At 36.8% G+C, this 25,573-nt stretch overlaps 2 protein-coding genes across 6 annotated transcripts in view; both read right to left on the reverse strand.

Annotated features, from left to right (window-relative positions):
* Gtf2a1l (general transcription factor IIA subunit 1 like) overlaps window positions 1-5,614 on the reverse strand; it is a 58,261-nt gene extending 52,647 nt beyond the window's left edge. Inside the window, exons 1-3 of one of the 2 annotated variants that reach the window (XM_046424509.1) lie at window positions 5,594-5,614; window positions 3,172-3,273; window positions 2,830-2,953 (exon numbers count right to left, since the gene is read on the reverse strand). In XM_046424509.1, the coding sequence (XP_046280465.1) occupies window positions 2,830-2,953; window positions 3,172-3,273; window positions 5,594-5,614 (247 nt within the window). The remainder of the gene's footprint in view (window positions 1-2,829; window positions 2,954-3,171; window positions 3,274-5,593) is intronic. The other variant, XM_046424516.1, reaches the window with a different exon arrangement.
* Window positions 5,615-15,539: 9,925 nt separating this feature from the next.
* Ston1 (stonin 1) overlaps window positions 15,540-25,573 on the reverse strand; it is a 56,284-nt gene continuing 46,250 nt past the window's right edge. For all 4 annotated transcript variants that reach the window (XM_046424467.2, XM_046424495.2, XM_046424486.2 and 1 more), the window contains one exon: window positions 15,540-24,311. In XM_046424467.2, coding sequence (XP_046280423.1) covers window positions 24,237-24,311 — 75 coding nt within the window. In that variant the 3' untranslated portion in view covers window positions 15,540-24,236. The remainder of the gene's footprint in view (window positions 24,312-25,573) is intronic.

The following is a 25,573-nucleotide window of genomic DNA, read 5'->3' on the forward strand; positions in this document are numbered from 1 at the left end:
TGGATGAAAATGGAAGACTTTATGCTGTGTGGAATAAGGCAGACACAAAGAAAAAGGTACTATATGATCTCACTCATATGCAGAATCTTAAAAAAAAAAAAGTCAAAAGTCAAATACACAGAGGTAGAGAATAAAACAGTGGTTATCAAGGGCAGGGGAGCATGGAATGGAAAAATGTAGGTCCAAGAACACAAAGCAACAGAAACACAAAATCAATAAGTCTAAAGATCAGATGTACAACATTATGAGGGTACTTAATATTGTACCACGCTCAGGATTTTTGCTATGAAAAGAGTAGACTTTAGGTACACTTGCCACAATTTTTAGAAATGGAAAACTACTAAGATGATAGATATATTAATTTACAGAATTATATAACCTTTTCACTATATATATTCACACATATCTCAAAACATGGTGTTCACCTTAAATATACACATATTTAAATTTAAAAAGACATGAGAACCCAGTTGTCTTATATTAAAGCAGACATTAACAAAATTTGCAGAAAAGTAAAACAATGCCACCTTACTAAAAATTTTTATTGTAAAGTTATTTTTCATATATATAAACAAATAATTGAATTTTTAAATAAATAAACCATTTTTTATTTCTTAGTTTTAATTCCAATCTTTTAATACATATTTACAATCCACATTTTAAAATGTTCCTTAGGGTCCTCAATTTTTAAGAATATAAAGGAGTCCTTTATAAAAAATGTTGAGAACTAAAGATACAGGAAATTCTAAACAAATAAATAATGCAGTCAAAAATATGGTATAGCAAACAAGTTTTAAAGTGGAACAGAAAAAAAAGCAGATGACTTATTCAATTGTAGATTTAATTTGAACCTACTATCAAAAGAAATGAAAAGATTGTAGAAGTTTAAGTTATTTTAATCAGGCTTTTAAAAGCATACCATGAGAAGATACAATTAAGAAGTACTTAAATTTTATGAGGCTATTTATTTCAAGAATCTTATTGTAGGGTACCAAGAAATGAAGACAGATAGGAACAAGGTCTATAATGCACTTTTAAAGGATACAGTAATTCCTCTTAAACCTCTTCATTATAAATCATGTAGAGGAGAATAAGGAGGAAAACTGTCTTATTTTAAATGTAATTATTTCTATTATTCTAACTCCTAAGACACAGAATAAGAATAGGTTCAGAGTGAAAACTAGCTAGATATATTAGCTGCCAGACTATTTTGTGATTTAAATCACTGGTAATATTACCATCTTGCGGTAAAATGAAGTATTGCAATTTTGAATGACAAAGACCCCCTAAGGGGTTCACTATGCTTTTGATAAAAGACTGAAGTATTTTCAGCCTGCCTATCTACCACACCCTCACATCAACTCCAAGCAAAAAGAACCTCCAGAGTTCTTTAATTTAAAAAAATAGAGAGTAAAAAAAAAAAAGAATGTTAAACAGCTAAAGGAAATATTCTGACACCATAAAGGTAAAAATGAAACCATAGTCAAAAACCCAATGATTGATGAAAACATTTCAGTGGTTCAACAATTACAACTGTCATGACTGGGGGAAGTCCTGGGGAGGGATACTGGCCAAATTATATTGTTATATTGTGTACATGTAATCCCACCATTATGTACAATAAAAAAGAAGAGAAAAAATCTATTATGACTAATATTTAAAGAAGAAAATTATATTTTTGTAAGCACAGTATTAGATAAAACTTGTGTTTGGTAACTCGATTATTACTTTTTCATTTTTATAGGTTATAATTGCTGCCACACTCAAAGTCTCCCATTTTATAAGGGGTTCTAGCATCCTATTTTCTCTTCACCTTGGCCTATGTAATTTTCATGTGAATTTTCAAAAGCATGTAAGAACAATCTACTTATTATTGACAATCTAATCTGAATTCTACTCTCACTTCTTGCAGATACTACTCTATTGAATTTCAGCTAAACCAAATAAAATCTATTTACATGTGTATATATATCCCATGAGTAAGATAAAGATTATAAGAATCAGAACTGAAAAGACAGATAGGATAATATCAGTTTTACCATTTAGTCTTTCCCAACTCCAATTGGCATATATAGTATAAACAAATATTTCCCTTAAAAGCAAAGGTCTAGATTCAATAAATTCGAGAATAAACATAAAATGCACATGATCAATTTCTTGCCATTATTTTACATAATCGAAATAGTGAAGTAGCCTGAACAATCTCCATATTTTTTTCACTCTCCATTTTGCTTCCAATACAATAATTGATTACTAACAACAGACACAGAAAGTAAAAGGAACAAAGAGAATGTAAAGCATGCAAACACCTTTCCCACTTTCCCTCTGCTACTTCAGCAATAATGGCTAGATTACTTCTACTGGACCCAATCAAATTCTCTGAAACAACCCGCGTATGCTCCAAGCTCAAGAACTATATATAACTTGCTTCTCTAAAGCAAGGTTTTGTCACCTTTATGAAATTTATTATTTTTTAAAAAACTAGTTTGAGGGCTGGAGTTGTGGCTCAATGGTAGGGTGCTCGCCTAGCACACTTGAGGCACTGGGTTTGATCCTCACCACCACATTAAAAAAAAAATGAAATAAAGATATTGTGTGTCCACCTACAACTAAAAAAGTAAATATTCTTTTAAAAAACTAGTTTGAATATCCAGAGTTTTCTTTCAATAATAACATGAAGTGATGATTTACACCATGTTCACTTAATGGAAATGATGTTGAGGTTTAAGTCATCTATACTTTAAGAACATTATCCTAATTAAAAAACATTATCAAAAGAGAAATCATTCTAAAGATGTAGATAATACTAATTTACAAACTTTATCCAACCTGTTGATGATTGCAATGTTTGATGCAAGCTGTGTGGCAACTGAAGGGTGAACAAAGGTGAATGGACACTATTTCTGAAGAAGTCTTCTGTTGCTTTAGACTGCAAAACTTTGGTTTCCCAGAGCTGGAAAAAAATATATATATACATATATATATACACACATACATATACATACTTTTAAAAAATCGGATATTTACTTCCATTTTTAAAGTTTTAAAATGGAATTTTCTGCTGATGGTACAATGGTTAAGTACTAAACTATATTGGTTGGGTTATAACTATAATTATCAGTTTTATTAAGTTGAAAACTACAAGAACAGAAACTTGTATTGTCCACAAACCTGTTTCAAGTCCTTTAAAACTTGTTCCTCTATACCTTCTTCAACAAATAGATCCCGCACTCCTTCAATTACATCTTCAATTACAGATCTGTAGAGTTTAGGCTACATAAAAGCAATTATTAAAGTTTTAAATTCTCAAGTTTGAATTACTTGCCTTTAAAAACATGTAGTATATACTTTCTAATCTTATAGTTTAAAAAAAAATAAGCACTGGAAAGATTTTTACTAAGTACATGCCATTCCCAGTATATACTTAGCTTTTTATAAATTGTGCTAGCTTCAAAGCTTTAGTTCTAGCTGTAGCTCCCTTGTATCCCACCCCCATCTACAAGGCTGAACTACAAGAATACAATTGAGATAATCTTATAAAGATAGATGATTATGGTTATGTTACTTGACTTCTGTGGTAGTATTTAACCTCCCCATTCCTTATAAAATGGAAATTAATTTAAGGCAGCTGGAAATTAAACTGTTTTCAATTTAACTTTTTCTCAAAGTAGCCACTATTAGTGAACTATTAGAGTTCACTATATTATTTCCATAAATGTAAATAAACTTCATGTCTTAACACTGGGGAAATCAAAGCCTGTCCTACTTTCAAATCCCACAAACCAAAAAAAAGTGTGTATGCGCACATGTGTGTGCACACACACACATATTCTGAACCCTTATCAAGTTAACAACTGCACCAAAATGAATTTCCTAAACAAAAACTACAAAGCGGCACTAACAACCTCACCCTTCTACAATGTGCATATTGTAGAGACAAAATAACATCCTAAAGTGTTTCCTAATAAAAACATGCCATGAAATGAAATTAAGCAGATTCATACCCAGATTAAACATCATTTACATCAACACAACAATGAACATGTGCAATAAACTTAGTCCTTCAAAGCTATGTAAAGTGTGTTCCACCGAGGTCTCCAATCCAAAATGGCAATTCTAAGTGCTGACAATACTGATCCAGTGGAAGTTCCACTGACAAGAAAAGCAAAACAGGAATTTAATTGAGTTGCTCTTGTCTCAAATTGCTTAATCAGGCCAAAATGAATACTGTGGCATTCTAGGATTACTTTTTCATACATCCCATAAAATACTCTAAATACTCCTGTAAACTCCAAGAGAAGCTAAATTCTAAAATAATCCTTCTAAAGATCCAGGGTAAGCCTATGAATAGGCCAATCAGTAACATTTAAATAATATGTTATTCACAAGCATATCCATTAAGGCTAAGTGCCCTTAGATTGGTTGCTTCTTCTAAAACAGTTTACCCAGATAAAGGCATTCTAAATGGGTGCTTCAGTGTTAATCCCAGCTAGTGTGATCACACTTAGAGCTAGAGGAAAAAATTCCTAGGGCTAAAAACATCTTTAAGATCTGCCCTCAGAGTATAACAGCAGCAGTCAAAAAGAAGCCATTAGACACAATTTTTCAAAAGCAAAATAGGTATTGAACGTAGTTTCTCTTCTAAGACTACATTTAGACTTCATACTGCTTTCCCTATCTACTGTCTTTATTAAAACTATATATAATCCAGAAGTCCATCTTAACACCTCTGAAGGAAAACATGCACACCACCCTCTCCTTGGAGTTCACACTCAGGGAAATCATTTCACCCTGTAAACTTATTTTCAAGTATAAGTGTTCTACAATTCTTAAAACAGTATCACAAAATGGATATACACTAAAATAGCATGCCTCTAAAAATGGAACATTTAATTCTACTTATGTATACTTGGAATCATATTTGTCCCCTCCAAAAAAAAAAAAAAACCCATCTGGATGAACACATTGTCTTTCAGGAAATGTGAAGTCTATTGATAATAAAGATGAATCCTTTTTCTTTTTTTTTTCTTTAATTTAGGTTTTTAAGATGGATGGAGAGTCTCACAAGTGCCAGTCAGCCTGTGAATTTTGTGAGGTTCAGGTACTCTTGGAGGACACAAAGTCAATGTCTGAGGGTTGAACACTTCAGCGCTAAAGGGGCTAGAGAATGGGAAAAGGAAGACGACGGGTAACAAGCCATATCGCATTACCTGTTATTTCATGTTAGTAAATAACAGCTTCAATGGACAATGTCTGTAGCAAAATTAAAAATTAGACTACAAGTGAGCTTAGGAATTTCTAAACATATAGAAAATCCGCAAGGCAGAGGGTGAGTTCCACCTCTAAACACGTTCCAACCCTAACCTAGACAACCTCAACTTGGAGCAGGAGGACATCACTTCTTCCGGTTGGGCCAGGCCCGACTTCCGGCCAAACCACTGGCCCTCGTCAGCTTCCTCAACACAGAAGTAAGGAACAGGGTTTATGAAAGTGTATGGCTTATCACTGATGACTAAAGGGTGAGCAGGGTTCAACTGCTGTGAACCCAGTGTCCTAGGCCGCTCCCATGCGCGGAGCCTGCGGCCCTCCTTACCACTGGGTTGATGCAGGCCATGACAGCGGCTCCAGCGGGCCCTTCACGCCTGCGCAGCACGGGATGTACCGCCCAGGGGCGCGCGGGCTGGTTTTGAACGGCGAGGGGAGAACGTTGCCACGCAACCTCGGAAAACGCAGAGGGCGGGGCAAGGAAGAAGCTAAGCTCCGTGAGTGGAGCAGGGTTGATTGCAAGCGCTGTGTCTCTTCAGAGGGGAGGTTGGCTTGCCTGAGGAAGGACAGCTAAAATGAATGAATGGTTAGGTCGGGCCTTACCATCTTTCGGCTGTTCCCATGACTCCAAAGGGCCTTTATTTCCTCTGTCTGTGAAATAAAGACCAAGAAAATAGGGACAATGCAGTGGTAGATCCCAGTTCCAGTTGAGCTTTGAAGGAAGGGTGCGGCAAGAGATAAGAAGGGAGTTTAGTGATATCTGCTTTTACCAATTTTCATTCCTACCCCTAAACCCAGCTGAACTCCATATTGTTATTTTAAAATATAGCGAGAGCCATCCAGAGAATGGGCAGCAGCAACATCACCTGGGAACCTATTTAAAATGCAAATGATCGAAGTCCATCCACACCCACTCAATCAGAAACTGGAGGGAGGGGCCCAGCATTCTGTAATTTTAACGTGCTTTCTGGGTGGTTTTAATGGACATTCAAATGAGACCCACTGTCTTCAGAGTCTCAACTTTGGTATACATTAAAATCATGTGAGGAGCTTTAAAAAAAAAAAAAGTCTGGTGCCTACACCTCACCCCAGAGTATCTGATTCTAAAATGCAACCAACGTGGAGAACCACTGTTTGAAGTCAGGTCCCCAGTGGCATCCAGTCTCCTTTTCCTCAAGCAGAGGTCACCATCTTTTGACCTGCAATCATTTTCTGCATCTTCCGAAAAATTGAGCATATCATAAGGTGCTTAGCTTACCTAGTTAAATGTAAATGTAAGCACAGACAACCTGGAGGGCTAGAAAAAGGAAGAAGCCATAGATTGCCACTACTCTACCTTTTAAACAGTCTTTCTAGCCTGAAGATAAGCCTTGACTTAACCAGATGGTTATTTGATGATTAAAAATCCTATTAGGTTTAAAAATTGGCTGTTTATTTATTTATCTGTAAATATAAGTACAGTAGAGTATCCTCTACCACTCTGTATTTGCCTGCAGTCAGGTACCTTAAGGTTGTGTGTTTCAAGCAGCTGGTTCATATGACCCCCTTAGAAGACTTTCCTAAATTGAAAACTGTTGGAAATTTCTTTTACAAAAAGCCAAGAAGCTTACATGGTAATTTTTGATGGTTATATCTCTACCTGGCAATTTGCAACCAGGACTATTCAAAGTGACTTATCTTTAACCCAGAATAGAAAAGCTAAAAGCAGACATTGATTCCTTCTATTATAAAATGCAATTAAATTATTCAAGCTGGGAAATAAGAAAGCTGAAAGGTCTCCTGTTTTCCATCTTCTTCATAGCAAGATTTTAAAATTTTATTCCTAAATGCATAGGATTGGTAATCAGCTAACTTTTTGTGACTGCATACCATTTTGTTGTACTTTATTATATATTATCCCTTTCTCAGGGGTACACTGTGGATCATGCATATTTTTTAAATCAAATTTGGACGTTGGTGCTCATTAAAAGTTGACTAGCAGTTGAATTGCTATTGCTTAGTACACTCAGATTATAGGAAACTTATGCAATGTTAGCAAGAAATGTCAACAACTTTCTGTTTGCCTCTGGTGGTCTAACTGAATGGTCACTGGTAGGTTCAGTGGTTTTTCTTCTCAACAATAAATAATGACCATTAGAAGAGGCATGCTTTAATCCAAGTTCACGGTGATCCAAGTTGCAAATCTGCTCTGAACCTTTGGTAGCCAGCTTCCAACATAGCTTCCAGTTGATCTTTGCCTTCTGGTATTCACCACCTAGTATCTTCCCCTCCCACCAAGGGAATAAAGCAGAAGTAATGATACATCACTCCCAAATTTGTTATAAATGGCTGTAGGATCCCCCACTCCCACCCACATCACTCAACTCTGGAGAACCCAGCTATTTTGGAAAAATTTGGTATTTCAGAACCAGTCACCAAAGACAGAGGTATCAAGAAGCTGAGGAAAGAGACAAATCCAGTCTTTGCAATTTAGGATGGGATTTATAGACAGATGCAAATCTTAGGCAACAGCAAGACATTAGTATCTCCACACTCCAAGGCAGGAAAGGGTTTACATACTAAGCTAGACAAAGGGGGGCCATGGCCAGCTAGAATGTACCTAGGCTTTCTCAAAAATTATTAACAGCACAAGCATGACACAAAATGCTCAGCTTTGGGAGGCGGTCTCACTGAATAACTGGCATTCTCCTTCCTGTGATCTGAAAAGGCTCTGTTGGTCACTTTCATAGTGACCTGGATATTGATTGCCCCAATCCTCGAAGTAGCAGAATGTGTCTTCAGACATCGGCGTGCCTTCCTGCAGTCCCATGGGTTGAGCTATGCTCACTTGTTCCTTTGTAATACTACCCTTTTGCCCTGTTTGGGATAGAATGTTCCATGGAAACACCCTTTGTGTATCCCTTTCTCTTGCTCTGCCTTTAGGTATGGCCTTCCTAGATGTCAGTCAACCTGCTGACAACAGACATCATGAAGCTAGACTCAACCCCCTGAAACCCGACCCCTTGCCTAATTTGAATGGCTTCTCCTCAATAAAAGGGTCAGCACGTGCTGGCTCTCTTTCTGCAGACCCTTAAGGTCAGAGGAGCTGTCACAGGACCTCCAAAGAAAAAGATTATCTCTGTATCTTGTGTGGTTATTTCGCACAGCCCAGTTCACCTGGAGTGACCCTGAGTGTTTTAGTCATGAGGAACATGACACTCGGCTCTCCTAATTATTTCATTTATCTCATTAAATTTGGAATACATACTAGGGTCACATGATGGGCAAAATGACAATTACAAATGATGATGGCTATAATCAGGTGAAGCTGGATCCCTACATCAACTATCTTGCCACACTAACACTCAGGTAGCCTATGGAACTGAGACTCCAGCCCATAACCACACATATTGGAAACCTGCAAACAATCACTTGCATAACTTTGGGTATGAATCCTTGCCCAGTTGAGCTACCACATGATTACAACACAGAATGGCAGCTGTACTGCATCCTTATGAGAGATCTTGAACCGGAACCACCCTCTAAACATCTAGTGGATTTCTGATACCTAGAAGTCATTGGAAATGATATTTGTCACCTTAAGCAGTTAAGTGTTTGGGGTAATTTGTTATACAGTATGAGACAACTCATACAGGACCCATTATCTGGTTGAACTGTGACTAGAGAAGGTTTGGTTTTCCCTATTTTAATCTCAGCATTTGAAGTTTCATGAGTACCCTCTTCGGTCACAAGAGCATTTTAAAAAATGGAAAGAGGGGCTGGGGATGTGGCTCAAGCGGTAGCGCGCTCACCTGGCGTGCGTGCGGCCCGGGTTCGATCCTCAGCACCACATACAAACAAAGATGTTGTGTCCGCCAATAACTAAAAGAAGTAAATGTTTTTTAAAAAAATGGAAAGAAATCTTTATAGACTGATATTTGACAGCTTTGACCCAAGATTATCGTGAAACAAGCAGATTTTTATAGTTATATAATAATCACATTTCTTTTGTCAATTTTTCAAAGTCAGGTGGGGAGTGTGTTGCATGCACAAAGCATTTTTGATGCTAAAATTGAAATTTCAAAATCCCAGAGCCTCAGTGAGGCAATTTTACAGTGACTACTTTTTATGTTAGTAAATAGAGTATAAAAAGGGAATGCTAGGGTTTGTTCCTTCTTTGAGTACTTAGTTCTTGGAAATTACACCTGCACAAAGGCACGAAGCTCTCCTCCAGTCACCTGTCACAGATTAGAGCATCAGATTTTCATTTTGTATGCTTTGATTAGAGACCACAATATATACTTACTACATCATTGTATTAACACCAGATTTTGAAAATCTTAATAATCACATTAATTTCTTTGCATTTTGTATATTCCCATTATTTTTGCCTTGTGGTTTCAGCAATACTGTTCCAAAAAGTAAAGAAACCATTTCATGATGCTTTAATGTGTGAAAAGTCCATATCTATGAAGTCCTTTTCTTGGATAACAATGTAAAAAATAGATATTTTAGAGACAGCCCATTATCTTTTCCATATTAAACTTAATAATCAAGCACAGGGTGTTTCAGTATAGATTCTAAATAATAAATTTATCTATAATGAAAAATATGAGTTAGTCTTTGGGCATATGGCTTAAGGCAGGAAATATTCATAATTAGTTTTTTAACATTTTGCAACCGATGCATTAAGCCCAGCAGTATTGTGTTTCTCTGCCTCTGCTTCATCCCTCACATTTTCCAGGAAATGAAAATCCAGATAATCTTTGCCTCCCCTTGTAACTTTGAAGTGGTTGCATGTTGGCAGTTCTGGCTTATTTATATTCTGCACTTTTATAACATTTTCCATTTTCTAATACAACTCCAGAATCAACTGGCACAATTTGAACATCAGACACTTTTCCACCATGATGAATCCCTCCCTGCACCCCAACAGGATTTCAGTTGAAACAACCATATGACACAATGCTATGGCCAACTGGTGACCTTATCACACAATGGACCACTGTTGGTGAGTACATCACTTAATTTCAAAATGCTTTAATATTCAGAAGATGTATACATTGTGTATATATGTAAGTTGCTGATAATAATTAACTCATAGAACATATGCAAAATTATTTTAAACAGTTTTCCTGTCCCTATTTTTTTACATTCTCATCAGTGTCTTATTAAGGTTTCAATAACTTTCTAGATAAGAAATGATTCCATTTTCATTTCTTAATCATAATGTGTATAATTATACATGAACATGATGTATTAGAAAGAATAATGTTCATTGTCTCCAATTAATTCTTCAGCCTAAATTTCCACTTAGAGAAGATGAAAATAATGACCAACAATTTCAGCTGAAGCCTCTGATCTGGAGAGAACCAACCAGCTTTGTTCTCACAATAACTGTACTTTTCTGTTTTCCTAATTTGTCTCATTTTGTAAGAGGTAAATAGCAATATCTTAAATATTCTGCATTGTTGCCTTAGGTGCTTCAGTATCGGGACAGGCAGAGACAATACAGAATAGATGTACTTCTTCCTAATCCTTGTCTGAGATCACTGTTGATCCTTCAGCTAAGAATATATAAAAATTCTGGATATTCCATATAAAACAAATATAAGAAGACTCTTAAAGGTGGAAAGAAGTATACAGACCAGGCAGGGACCCTGCAACACCAGACTGACACAGCAGTGATTCCCTGGTTTTCTTTTTGCTTCATAAATCCCTGATGGAGTTGAAGAAGCTGGCAACCTGGGAACCACCAGTGATCTCAGACAAGAAAAGCCTCAACAAAAGCCTGATGTCTCAAATCAAAGGAACGAGAGAGAAGCACTAAGACAGAAAACTAATATAGTAACTACTCGACTCCACAACCCACTACTACCCTTGTCACTCCTGCTTGTAATTGTGTTTTCTTTTGGCTTAGAAGTGGGCAATGTTGTGTTTCCATGAGTTACAGTACAGCATGATTTGTACAGTTTCATTTGTTTCCTGTGTTGTAGTACCTAGCATCATCCTGGCCACATAAGAAGTTCCTAACAAACCCCTGTTTGTGTGTGTGTGTATGCACGCACATTTATGGGGGTGAACTAGTCATTCCTTATCCGAATGTTTTCCATTCAAGGTTACATTTTATCCTTATGTAGACAAGTGAAGGAAATCAAGTACCTAGTGTTGTTTCAAGCACAAGGAAGAAAAACCCTGCGGCTACATAATGGTTCCAAGATATCTCTAATAGAGACAGTTGAGAAATAACACTTTATCAGATGTTGGGAATTAAATGAGAAAACATGGTCCCTGGCATATAGTATGTGCTTAAAAGCTAAGTGTATGGCTTCTCCACATTCAGAAGCATTCAAAAACAAGACTAAATCAAATTTTGAAACAAACATTTTAATCTTTTCAATCCCTTGAGGAGATATATATATATATATGTTATATATATATATATATATATATATATATATATATATATATATATATATATATAAAAAAAAATACATTTGTAACCATAAGTGTGATAGGTTTTAAATTCCTTGAGGACTGATGAAATTCTTTATATGCTCCCTAAGTACCTAGCATAGTACCTCCAATCTGTAAAGCATTCATTAAATATTATGATTTGAATTTATTGTTAAGCAGTTACAAAATGGAGTTTCTGGCCTATGCATGGGGAATGATTAGAGACTACCATGCAACCATTCTTGGGGGAAGTAGTTCATTGATCTAAATCCACCCTACCATTCATTCATGTGATATTTTTAATTCAAGACATAGCTGCCTAAACTCCAGCCAAGGGAGCAGCCCCACACTACCAGCTTTGCTTCTACCACCACCTATTATTACCCTTGTATATGCACTTCTTCCCAGAAAATGGGAAATCACAATGGGCAGAGCCACCCTAATCAATGTCCCAGACAGGGTGAGGTGGAAAAAAAAATGTAAGTAATTATAATGGGATTAGTAGTAAAAATGACATATGAGGAGTCCCTAACCTGAATGGGAGGCCCAGGCAAGGCTTCCTAGGATCTCTCAACTGAGATCTATAGGACATAAGGGCCAAAGGAAGGAGACAAGAAAGATTGTTCCAGGAAAGGACATTGTATTAAAGCCTGAGGCCTGATGACAGGATGGGTCTGAGGAATGAGAGCAGTTCAGCTTGGCCAGAGGACAGAGAACAAGGCAAGCTGGAGTGAAAGCGGAGGCTGTCTGGTAAGCCAGTGCCAGATAATGTGCTCCTCGTCACAGACAGCAGCATGAAGGCTAGGTCGGAGGATGGCCACAGTGGAGACAGAGACATGCTTAAAGGTCTGGAGGTGTGGAACAGTAAGCAACACTGTTAGAAAAACCTGCAGCAGAAGCAACGTCAGAGGGGAAAGACAGCAAGGTCTAAATGACTGGCAATCGATTATATGAAGCAAGAAGGGAAAGAGGGGGAAGCCTCCAAGATCTTTGTGGAGATACAGGGAGAAGGGGCTGGGGCATCCCCCGATAGAGGAAAAGGCAATAAAAAGAGGACTATGAGCACCATCTAGTTCACAATCCTACCCAAGGCCATCTCTGATCCCAGAGCAAGTTTTATATAGAATTTGTCCTTTTCCACAATGAATTCTTAGCAAGGCCTTTAAAAAGTGTTTCAGAATATCTCAAAATTATCCACTGGAGAGACAGGCTCTTGGCATTTAACAATGCCACTGTTCAGAGATGCTCTTTCCTTGTCCTTTTCATGGCACTTGAGGACCTTTGGGTGGAATTCTCTCTGAACAGTGTGAAAATATCAAAATAAAACTCCACAGGAAAAGGACAAGCATAGCAACTAGGTGTCATCTCCGACCCCCACGCAGCCACTCAAGATCTGCAGCATCTCGAGATGAAAAGCAGAAAAGGAGACTGAATTCTAGAGTATTCACAAGTGGGTTTCCCAAATCAGAGCTACTTTATCATGTATTCCATTAGAAGGGATTGATACTCTCAGTTGCAAAGTCCCAAGAACGTCCTTGTTTGGGTCAGTACAGTTGATATTTGAACACTAATACCAGTAAAGAGCATGTACTAGAAGATATGATCAAAAATTTCAAGAAAATAAAACTAAAATCTGTTGATCATAAAGGATTCTTAAAGAAATAGGATTCTTATTGTCAATGGGACATGTAGAAAGTCTCTGAATCCAGTTCTAATTCTAGAAAAATAAGTGAAGGAATAATAATTTGAATATTTAGGCCTGCACCCTACACCTGTACCCATATTACCTGTCTTTCACCTACTGCAGTGGTGAACTGTTAGTTTGGGGGTTTTGTTTTTTTGTTTTTTTACTAAGGCAGCCCCTCCATTAGCGGTCTTGGGTCCCACCTCCTCTTGTCTACTTACAGAGATAGTCCTAGAAATTGTCTCACTCTCTCCTTTGTGTGATTAGTTTTCCTTTTACTACTAGAACACTGCTAATAGGCATAAATATCTACAATCCAGTGGTGTACCAAGATGGGAATGTGGGCTCTTAGCTCCAGGTACAGGCAATACCAGGTGTGTTGTTGAGAATTTAAACACAATAATGAAACAACAAAGTCAGTCTGCATTTGATTATCAGCACACGCAGACAATCCTAAGAAGTGTCCACAATAAAACACTCACCACCCCCCATTTCATTTCTTTATTACCTTACATTCTAAATAATTGGCACAATTACTGTTGGGTTTTAATAATGCATATCAAAGATGAATATAAGTATATTTTAATTTCTTAACATTGAATAAACATTATACTTACATGGAAGTTAATTTGGAGAACTCCAAATTATCCAGTTTGCTCCCTGATATACACAGACTCAAATATATGTATTCACTTTGGGAAATCATAATGGGCCAGAATTTTTCAAACTTGTTTCACATGCAGTTTGTGTCTCCATCCTTCTTGGTAATACATATTCTTGGATTTAAGCCATGGATTCATAATAAGCAGTTGTTGTAAAGTTAAAGAAATAGAACTGAGTTCATTTCAATTCTGTCATTCTATGTGGACATGTCAAGTTTTTATTTGTGCTTTTAAATTTAGAAGAATAAAATAAAAAATAAAAAGAACTACAAGATATTGTATTTTTGTTTGGAAAGTTTTTTTCGGTCACTTTATACATTAAGTACTTAGTGTGCAGAGAAATAATATTTTAAATTTGAAATTTATTCTTCTACTTTAATTGTAATAATCATTATTATGTATCTTTTAATGATTCCAAATACTTATATAGTTTGTTATGTGAGTGAAATACATTTTGCTTTGATAAGAATTTGGGGTGTACATCCCCTCCCTTTATAGATATTATGTCACACCTTATCAAACCCCATATGTGAAATACTGGCCTACACAATACACATACACCTAAGAATCTGACAGTTGCTTTGAGAGTTTAGTCTGTGGCCAAGTTACCTTCCTTCAGTCACTTCTCTGAAGATGGATGATAAAGAGCTAAAGTTAAGTGTGAACCCTGGGTTAGATCCCAAGAGACAGAGAGCTGAAATTAAGGCAGGGACATACCCAGTTAGCCTTTGGGTTAATCTCAGAAGCTTCACCAGCACTTGTATATGGTGGGCCCCTAGATATCTTCACAGATCTTCACAGTTCTCCATGTCAGACGCCATCTCTCTAGAAAGCCTCTCTTCTATAAAGGGACACCTCACACTGCACTTAGGTTTTACTTTCCACAGAGGCCTGCTTCCAACCTAACTGAGCAACTAGACTCTAATAATTTTGGAACTCACTATGTGATTAATGTGCCTCACCTCTCAATGTGTCCCCGATGGGATTTAGTCTCACTATTCAGCCCCTCTTTAAGCATTGTAATCCTAAGGAGAAATCATCTTTGTGTGTCAATAAATCATATGATTCATAAATCCTACTTTGACCAGCTCCTTATTTTAATCATAAAAGCAGTCTTATAACTAAACAATAAATCAAGAAAATAGAATATTACATTAGTAGTTGCTTAATTTCTGCCTTTTGCAGGTACTTTAATTATATTCAAATTCACTTAGTAGTACTGGACAATCATTTACATAGAATGTTATTATATCAAAGCATAAAAAGAACCAATGCTTAAACAGGTAGATATAAAAACTATGAATTAATAGTTGTACTTTTTTTATCCTGTAGTAACTTGTAGTCATTCTCAAGATTGTGAAACCAGCAATTGCTTCATAATTACTTTGAATTCAATAACAAAATTTGAAGTAGGATTACCATACCAACATGACATGACATCAACCCAGCAGAGCTCATTGAAGAAAAAAAATAAAAAACAAAATGGAAAGTGATTAAAGTAATGGCTAAATTTATTTTAAAATATGTAACACCCAAAACATCACAAATATGTTAGTGAAAATTCTGAAGAAATACAAGCTGGTACATCTAACACCTATGCAAGACACAGTACATGATTCAGTTGACATGGATTGAAAGATGACAAGGAATCATTTTCTATAAATATTGACATTAAGAGAACATTTTAGCAATAATTAATATCAATAAGGTAAGATAGTAATAATAATTAAAGAAAAAAGAGACACTAGTAGAAACAAAGGCCAATACTTGGGTCTCAAGGAGGGCAGGGGGATCTCACTCTCACCAGCTACTATCCTGATGTTTACAGTACAACTCCTCAAAAGACTTTGAGAAGTTCAGATCATGCCACCGAAAATATGCTGCTTTGGCATATTGATTATTTTAAGTTGATGAAACTTGAGAAATAGCAGTTGCAGGAAGGGTCTCTGACCTCCTCCTTTCTACCTAAAAGCAGGTCATAAAATTTCCCACAAGAAAGGTAGCCTCCTATGCTAGGAAGAAAACATTCTTATCTTCAGAGACTGGGAGTCAATGCCAAAATGGATCTGTACACACAAAGCCTCCCATTATGTTCCATATTATTTCCTGGTCACTGTTCCAAGCCCCTTTCTCTTCTCATGTTAGCACAATTTTTTTTTTATTTTTCATATAAAATTTAATATAAGCATTATGGTCTAAAGGCTTTTTTTTTTTTTTTTGGTACTGGGGATGTGAACCCAGCGTGCTTTACTACTGAGCCACATCCCAGCCCTTTTTATTTTGAGACAGGGTCTCACTAAGTTGCTTAGGACTTCACTAAATTGCTAAAGATGTCCTCCAACTTCTGTCTCAGCCTCCAGAGTTCTTGAGATTGCAGGTGTATACTACTGTGCCTAGAGCCTGAAGGCTTTTTTAAATTTTCCTTTTGAGGAATCCCACATACAAGTAAAAACATTAAATAAAATTTGTATGCTTTCCTTCTATTAATCTCTTTCAAGTCATTTTGATTCTTAGGCCAACCACAGGACCTAGGAAAGTAAAAAGAAGTTTTGCCTCCCCAACAGAGTATCTATTGTCTGGCTCTATATGTGCTTAATTGGCTTTCCTGGCCTTTACTCCAATGACACTGCTGCTTGTGGTCAATCCAGTGGTCAATTCTTAGTCCTCATCTTACCCTATAACAGCATTTGAGGCAGACACTACTTCCTTTCTCACCGAGATACCATTCTCTGATGTCTTCTCCTCCAGCTACTCTTCCTCGGTCTCCTTTACTGTCCTTGTTTTTTGACCTCTAAACTTCAAAAAGCCCAAGGGTTCAGCTCTCAGACCACTTCTAGTATTTCTATTCACTCCCAGGTGATCCCAGCCAGTCCCACCGCTCTAAATTCTGCTGTTCCCAAAGTGGCATCTCTAGCCCAGTACTCTCTCCCACCTTATGCACCCAAGTAGTACTCACTGTCTCCACTTGTATACCTAATAAATGTCTCAAGGTTAACACATCCGATTCATGCATAAACTCCTGATCTTTCACTCCCATTCTGTAGCTGCTCAGATGAAAAATCTTAGAATCATCCATCTTCCATTCCCTCTCCCCCTCACAATCCACATCCAATCCCTCAGCATGCACTGTTCTTTCTTGTATTTCAAATATATTCCGAGTCCAACAATTTTGCATCTTCTTTCACCACTCCTAATCATTATGATTGGTCACACCTGGTGCTACTGTCTGAAGGTTTGTGTCTTCCCAAAATTCACATGTTGAAATCTAACCCTCAATGGATGGTAGTAAAAGATGGAGCCTTTGGAAAGTAATTAGGATGTGAGGCTCCACCCTTACAAACAGGATCAGTGGTACTTTAAAAAAAGGCTCAAGGGGGACTGGAGATATAGCTCAGTTGGTAGAGTGCTTGCCTTACATGCATGAGACCCTGGGTTCAGTCTCCCACACTATAATAAATAGATTTTTTAAAAGGTTTGAGGGAGCCTTTTTGCTCCTTCCTCCATGCAAAGACACATAGATGGTGCCCTCTATGAAGAACTGACCCTTATCAGACTGTGAATGTTCCAGCACCTTGCTCTTGAACTCTCCAACCTTTCATAACTGTAAGAAATAAATTTCTGATCTTTATAAATTACCCAGCCTATGGTATTTTATTATATCAGCAGGAACAAACTAAGAAGCCTGGGTTATTGCAATAGGCTCCTAACTGGTCTCTCTGCTTCTGTCATTGCCCCCAACTCATTCATAGACTCACCTTAACATGTAACAAAGTTCATGTAACTTGTTCACCAGAAACTCTCTAGGGGTTTCCATCTCATTTGGGATGAAACCTGAAGTCCTTACCATGGCCTACAAAGCCCTACCTGATCTCCTCCCTGACCTGCTAGCAACCTCTCTGATTTCCTTCTCCCTGGTCCTCTGCCACTGAGTAGCTATTTGCTGCTAGCCTTGATATTCCTGAGACAGGCCAAGAGCCCTGATTCTAGCACCTGTGCATTAGCAGTGGCTGGACTCACTCTTCCCTGAAGGATCCAGGTGACTCTCTCCTTCATTTTTTCCAGGTTTCTTCTGGAACTCCATTTCAACATTCTTCTGCCACTCTTTGCCACCCTACCCTTCTTTATTTTCCTGCATAACAAATTACTATCTGTTTATTGTCTGACTTCCTCCATTATTATATACCCTCTAGGATAACAGCAATTAACTGTTTTGTGATTGTTTATCCCCAGTGTCTAGAAAAAATGTAGACACATAGAAAGCACTCAATAAACATTAGAATAATCAGCAAGATGATTGATTGTAATGACATAGCATTTTGAGGTTATTAGAAGTGACAAACTGTGGCTACCAATGCCTTAAGCAACACTTCTATATTTCAGATTGTGGCAGACACCTTTGGGAATGTCTCATGCTACACTCATAGACTTGCTCATGACATAAGATTTTTAGAAGAAGAATGTTCTAATGGACTTCATAAAAGAATGGCAACATCCACCCAGAAAGATTTCTGAGAGAAAGAGCTCATTACTGTTTTCTGAGGACTGAAAGAACAAAGCCTTGTCCCTGGGTCAAGGTAACATGGAATATTCTGCAAGCAAATATTTGCTTGGTCTTACCCATAGACTGAAAGTACAATCCTGGGCTGGAGCTAGATTTTAGAGACCACACTGACTTTGCTACATGCCCACACAAGATGGATTAATTACAATATTTTCTAAATCTTCATAAGTAAGATTTAGAGTTTATTAACTCTCATTAGAGTTTTAAATCAGTGGAGAAGGAACATGCTATTTTTCTGTCTCCTTAATAGAAATGTTTAGAGATAAGCATAGTATTTAAATCCTTGGGATGTGTAAAATTGTATTCAATAGCATTTTTAGACAAAGCATTAAGAATACTTTAAAGTGTTTGTCTACTGCATTAATTTTAATTATACTTCACCGGACTCATGATGCTTTGAAATGATTTGTAAAATGCCCTCAAGATCTTTTATTAATCAAAATACAAGCTTCACCAAATTCAAACGCTGGTGTTTCTGACTCTGGGTAACAGCAGCTTGCCTGAGAGTTCCCTCTTCTGTTTTAAAAGTGTACTGCAAGTTACATTTCATGGATTTTACAGCAATTCTGGGTAGGACAAAGGGGGCTTCTCAGAAAAATGTCAAGATACAATCCTTTTATTTACATAAACTATCCTTCCTTCTGAGGTTTGGAAGGCTGTGCTGGTGTGCAGAGGCATGAGGGGAAGAAGCAAATCTCAAGGTGGAATGGCGATTTGTGTTTCTTCCTAGAATTCTCATGGAAATGAATTTCAATCTTTCAAAACATGGGGCAATCACACTAATCCATTTTCTTCTCTCATACAGGTGGAAGGAACATAATCTTAAAAGCACAATATTACCTGAAACTTTTATCTATGGCATTTTTAGTAAATCAACTATTTGCTTGATAACCAGCAACTATCTTGCTTTAAGAATTAATTACAAGGCAGGTACAGTGGCACATGACTGTAATCTCAATGGCTCAGGAGGCTGAAGCATGAGGATCACGAATTCAAAGCCAGCCTCAGCAACTCAGCAAGGCTCTAGCAACTCAGCTGAGACCCTATCTCTAAATAAATATAAAAAAGGGCCAGAGATGTGGCAGAGTGGTTAAGTGCTGCTGAGTTCAATCTCCGGTACCAAAAAAAAAAATTAAAGACAGTCAAATTCATATCTCAATGCCAGCTCTAAGCAAGAACTTATTAATATACTTACAACAAGAAAAAAATCCTTGTTTCATATAACCCAGGAAAATATACAGGTAATTAGGTTGAGCCCCATGAAATTGCTAGCAAGAATGACAAACACTGGCAATTGTCAATGAAAATATCAAATTGTCAATACCAAAATCAATATCTCACCAAATACACACAGTTCTATACTTTAGGAGCAAAAGGTCCTAGGGACAGAATTGTGCAGGGAATTAGAGGGTCTAGGATAGATAACATAGATACTTGGAAGCGGGCAGGGCAGCCTAGGTAGATCTGAACAAGAAAGAATTAAATGATGGGGATTTGAGGGACATTGTTACAAACATGGTCACTCGAAGACACTTAATCCTTTCCCTTGCTCCTGAAGAACAACAGCCAAGCCTTGTCACTACCAGCAATGGCTAGAATAGTGCTTGGTGATCTGCCTGGTACAGTTTTGAAATATTAACTTTAATAGATAAAAGTTTAATTTCAACAAATGTCAGTTTTCTTATGATGGAAAGAGAGGTTGGTTTCATTAGGGTTTTTTAATCAGCATTGATTTACTTTTGTATCTATTATGGCCTACCCACTGCACCCACCTCAGCTCTCTGAAATATATTCTGCACTATTGGGTAAAAATATATTCTGCACTATTGGGTAAAAATAGTTTTCAAAACTTCAAAAACTTTGCTTTTAAATACACATTATTTCTTTAGTACTACTAAACAAGTTGCCCAAGTTGTACAATTCTGTTCTCCTGTGGACAAAGTTCAGCCTATTGTCAAAAAAAATGGTATATGACTTTGAAATGGAAGTCCTATCTCATTTTCATGCAGGTTATCAATACCTTTACTTTGTCTTTGAATTATTTTATGAGTCTGTAAATGATAGAAGTCTGATATTAATGCACATGACTCTTGTCCACAGAAATGTAAATTAATTGTTAGGACAGGAGGATACTATATTTTTATTGTTGCCCTAAGAATGACTAGACCCATCTTGTATCTATTGGCAAATTCATTTGAGAATTCCTTACTTCCTATATATGTCTTTTTTTGAATTCTCTTTGGAACTCCTTATGACTTTTTTATTTTATAGGGTCTCAAGTTGCTTAAGGTCTTGCTAAATTGCTGAGGCTGGCTTTGAACTTAGGATCCTCCTTTCTCAGCCTCCCAAATTGCTAGGATTACAGGTGTGTAACACCACACCCAGCATTGAACCAATTATAACAGCTTATGGATTCCCTCATTAGTTAGTGAGTTAAATAAAATCTTATGCACATATTCACTTCATATCTTTATGAGTCATGATTATTTGCTCTTTTAAAAATCATCCTTTATCATATCATCAATTACAGTTTGATGATATTATTTTTCCAGGATATGCCAAGATGCCATGTTCAATGACTCCTTAATAGTGAAGTCTTATACATATGCCTGACAGAGAGTCAATTTTTGAAGGTTATTGAAATTGATTTCACACCTTAAAAAAATATCCCCAGGCCTTGCAAAAGATATAAGTCCATAGCACAGCAAGAATTATTTGAAATACATCTTTAATTTTAGAAAAATCAATATGCAATCTACAAAATACTTTGTTACATGATTATTAGGGCTCAAACTGTTTTATATTTGTATTGATAGGACACAAAATCATATTTTGAGTAAAACATTATAACAGTCATTGTTAAGGAAGACCTTCTAACTGAATTTATAAGAAAAGGGCTGTATTATAAGCACAGCTCCAGAATTAAGGGAACTAAACTCCTAGAACTGTCTAAAATATACATCAGGTCAAAAATTTTAGCCTTTATGTTCTGAAAAATATCCTTTTTCCATCCCTTTTTTAATAAACTGTTGTGATTCCATTGAAAAAGGAAATATTCTTTAATTCAGATCTTCATAATTGATCATGTGATGATCAATCCGTGAACTCATTTATATTGTTACTATGACTCTGTGATTTGTAAAGTGACCAGACTAGAACAATTGGAACAGAATGGGACTAGTCACAACTGCTCCTCTCTTTGGAAATGTGCCATAGTGTCAAACAACTGACTTCAAAATGGTCAAACTCGTAATAAACAAGTAAACTAACCTAAAATGCTATAAGTATTTCTTCCTTTATTCCCTCGGTCTTCCTTTAAAAGTGAGGGGGGGGGGAGGCCTTGAAAATCACTATTTACTTTCTGACAAAAGAAATTCTACTTCCTAATTTTTAAATCTAAATAGACCCTACCTGATTTTTTTCACTTAGAGCTCCATAGTCACATTTGACCTCCTGCCATTTCTAAGGTCAGAAGAATCATATTAAGAAGGCTCTCATTCCTACACAGAATGTTAATTTAACACTAAGTAATGAATATTTAAGGTTCTAATAAATGTGCAAATTAACAATTATGTGGGAGCACCCTGCTGTTAATGCTATCAACCTTTGCATTGCTGCAGAAACTCAATTTGGGCTTTAGTCTTTTGTTACTATATTTTCAACAATGAGTCTTGAGATGCTCCCGGAAGTCTGGGTGGCTTGTGAGTAAACGACCCTAGCAGTGACGTACCCACAGACACTAGTCAACCTGTGAAGCATGAGAGACAATTAGTTGAACCCTTTGTTGAATTTATTTTGAGGTATAAATATTCATTAAGTTCGTCTAAATCAGATTGTGAGTTCTTTGTAGGCCAGATGCCATAAAACATACTTGGAAGGGAATGGCAGTAATTAACCCAGCTAACTTCCCTGGGATTGTGGTATAGCATCAGATCTGGCCCACTGCCATATTTGTTCTGAGCAGACTGAAGTCCCTCCAGAGTGTGCCCATGCCAGATGAAAAGAAAAGATGGTGGAATTTTAAAAACAACCACACACACACACATAGATTTGCCCTCCTAGACACATAAACAGTGAGTCTCAAACATATGATATTATGAGCAATATGTCAAGTGAAGTTAAAAAGAACAACATCAATTCCTTTCTCCCATTGACTTTTGCATTCTGTGCCTTCACAGTAAAAAATGAAAAGCAATAAAATCTGCTAATTGATACAGACCATCATAAATGTTTGTTTTAATCTGTTATTTGAACAGATTAAAATGAATGTAATACAATATTAAATAAAACATAGGAAATAAACTCTGTAGGCCAACAAAAAATGTTGTTGGGAAGAACATTATATCAGTTTTGACTCAAAACAATCCAGTAAATAGAGAAAAATGCCTCCTGATCATATTTAAGATTCAACATATATTGGAGGTGTATTAAAACCACAGAGAAGTTTGTTTTTCAGACTAAAAAACATAATTCTGATTTGTTGCTGTAAATACTAAAAGGAAATTACAACTAGTATTATAGGTGCTAATGATGCTGGCTTTTCACTAAAAACTAAACTATTGTAGTCATTTCCCTGACTTTGAAGAGTAGAAATGTCTTCTCTCAGAAATATTAGTAAAATAATCTAATGTCTTTCACTTTACTCATCTTTTAAAGAATAATACTCTAAATTAAGCATATAATTAACATAAAATAGCATGATAGCAGCACTACATAAAATAATCATGATTTAGAATCTACTCGAGAGAGGCTTCTGTTAATTACAAATAATACTTTATCAAAATACATTCTTAGAGTCTATACTTTTAGAAAACAATATTCATGAACTTTTAAAATTCATCTTTAATGTACATAAATATTTTTAACTAGTGTCCAATACTCTGATTCTATTTTGAAAGGAATCCCACCAACCAAAAGGCAATATGTCTTAGTGACTTGTACTAAAATATGTATATCAACAGGAATAGCTTCTTTGCAGCACATACCAGAATACAAAGACACTTTGCAAATGATAACAGAGTCAGGGAAAGACAGCTACCAGATACAGCCAATGATTACTTACCAATGTGGTCAGAAGATGGGAATATAAATAATTCAAAACCACTGATACTTCCAAATCTCCATTTTAGCTGTGGTTTCAACCTCATTCTCTACTAAAGCACGTTTCAGAGACGAGCAAAAGGGGAAGTTAAGTATTTTGGTTTACATCTTCTTTGATTGCCTTTCCCTCTGGTACAGATGCTAACACAGCAAGAAGAGATTGGGGACTGAGGGATAATAAACATGGCACTCAGGTAATCCAGAGTACAAAACAATCAGCCACTCAGTAATCAAAAATCAAAAACCTTTCAGCCAAACTGGCTGCCAGGACGTATTTCAGATAACGGTGCCTTTGAGTTTCAATAAGAAGCAAAATATCACACAAATTATAGACACATTTAGATGAAACCCCTATGGCAAAACATATCAAAAGCATAAAACACAGAAGGTTTGGTTTTAGGTCTAAGCTTCAGTACACACAGCCACTGGGCCTGTCCTAAGCCCACCACTCAGAAGCCAATAGCAGAACTTCATGTGGTTTCTCTGAGTTACATATCTGACGTGTGGATCATCATCACTCTTGGTACTTCTACTGAGTTATGCAGCCACCAGCTTTATCTGGGTCTTCTCCATCGATTTTAATCCATTTCTTTTCTATTTCAACCTGTTATATAAAAGCAAAACATGGGCAGCATTAGCAGTCCAATTTATACATGAGGCAAGGATGGGCCAGCTCACACTGTGACTTCAAACACAGCCCTCCAGCCTCCCGCTCTAGCTTAGAAGAGTGCTCTCTTTGGGGACTAAAGAACCCCTCAAATCCTTCCCTCCAAATCTGAAGTTCTTTAAGTCAAACATACTGTAAATATGCATCTAAAATATTAACTCATTTTTAATTCCATATTGAGAATACATGTATATATTGATAAGATATTGACAAGTCTGGCTAGATGTGATCAGTTATCTCCTAAAGGATCATATTATACAGTCATTGGCCCACCCAAAATTTAAAACACACTCCAAATTATCTTCCTAAAACAAACTAGTTTACAAACTAGTAACCCAGTTGAGCCAAACCATCTGTCTGTGCTGCTTCTTTTTCTAATCTCATTTCAAATGTCCCCTCCTCATGGAGACCCTCCTGGACCACCCTGGATAAAGGAGTCTCCCCTCACCTCATTCTCAATCCTGTTGCCCTATCATATTCCCTTTTTAGAATTCATCAGTTGTTGAAATAATATTATTTGCTTGTTTACTAATTTTTTGTTTGCCCCCCCACACACACTAGAAGCTCCATCAGGACAGGGACCTTGTCTCACCACTGTGTCTCCCATCTATAGCAATAGCTGGAACTGGGACACAGTTCATCAGACACTAGGTAGCATTATGAAACTAACAGACAGTGGGGATGATCAGGACTTTGAAGAAATAAAGGCACAGATCCATGGTAAACCTGAGATACTTTGTTGTATAATTTTAAGCTGTCTACTAAAACTATGTGAAATTGACATATTCTATAAATAGGGAGGCCGGTATAAGTAAAGTCTCTGTGTGTACTTGACTCACATTTCAGTCATACATAACACTTACACAACTAGTGTTATAGGTCAGGTTCCCAAGAAGCAGATTCTGAGATAAGATTCAAGTGAGAAAGTTCACTGGGGCGTCCTACTGATCACTGACAGCAGCGGGGAGACAGGTGGGCAGAGCAGCCAATATCTGGGAGGCTGACCCTACAGTGGTCCTGTAGACTTAGCCTAGCTGATCAAATGGGGTCTTTATACACTGTATCTACCCATCTCTGGACACAGGTGACCCAGGAGAGGACATGACCTTGGGCAAAGCAGCTCTCTTTAGCCATGTTGGAAAAGTAAGTTCTTCAGTGACAAAAGAAGTACCCAGGACAGCATCTACCCATCATTAATT

Source organism: Marmota monax, unplaced genomic scaffold (genome assembly GCF_021218885.2).
Source record: "Marmota monax isolate L192 unplaced genomic scaffold, Marmota_monax_Labrador192_F-V1.1 WCK01_AAM20220418_F8-fsc00015, whole genome shotgun sequence".
Lineage (NCBI taxonomy): Eukaryota > Metazoa > Chordata > Mammalia > Rodentia > Sciuridae > Marmota > Marmota monax.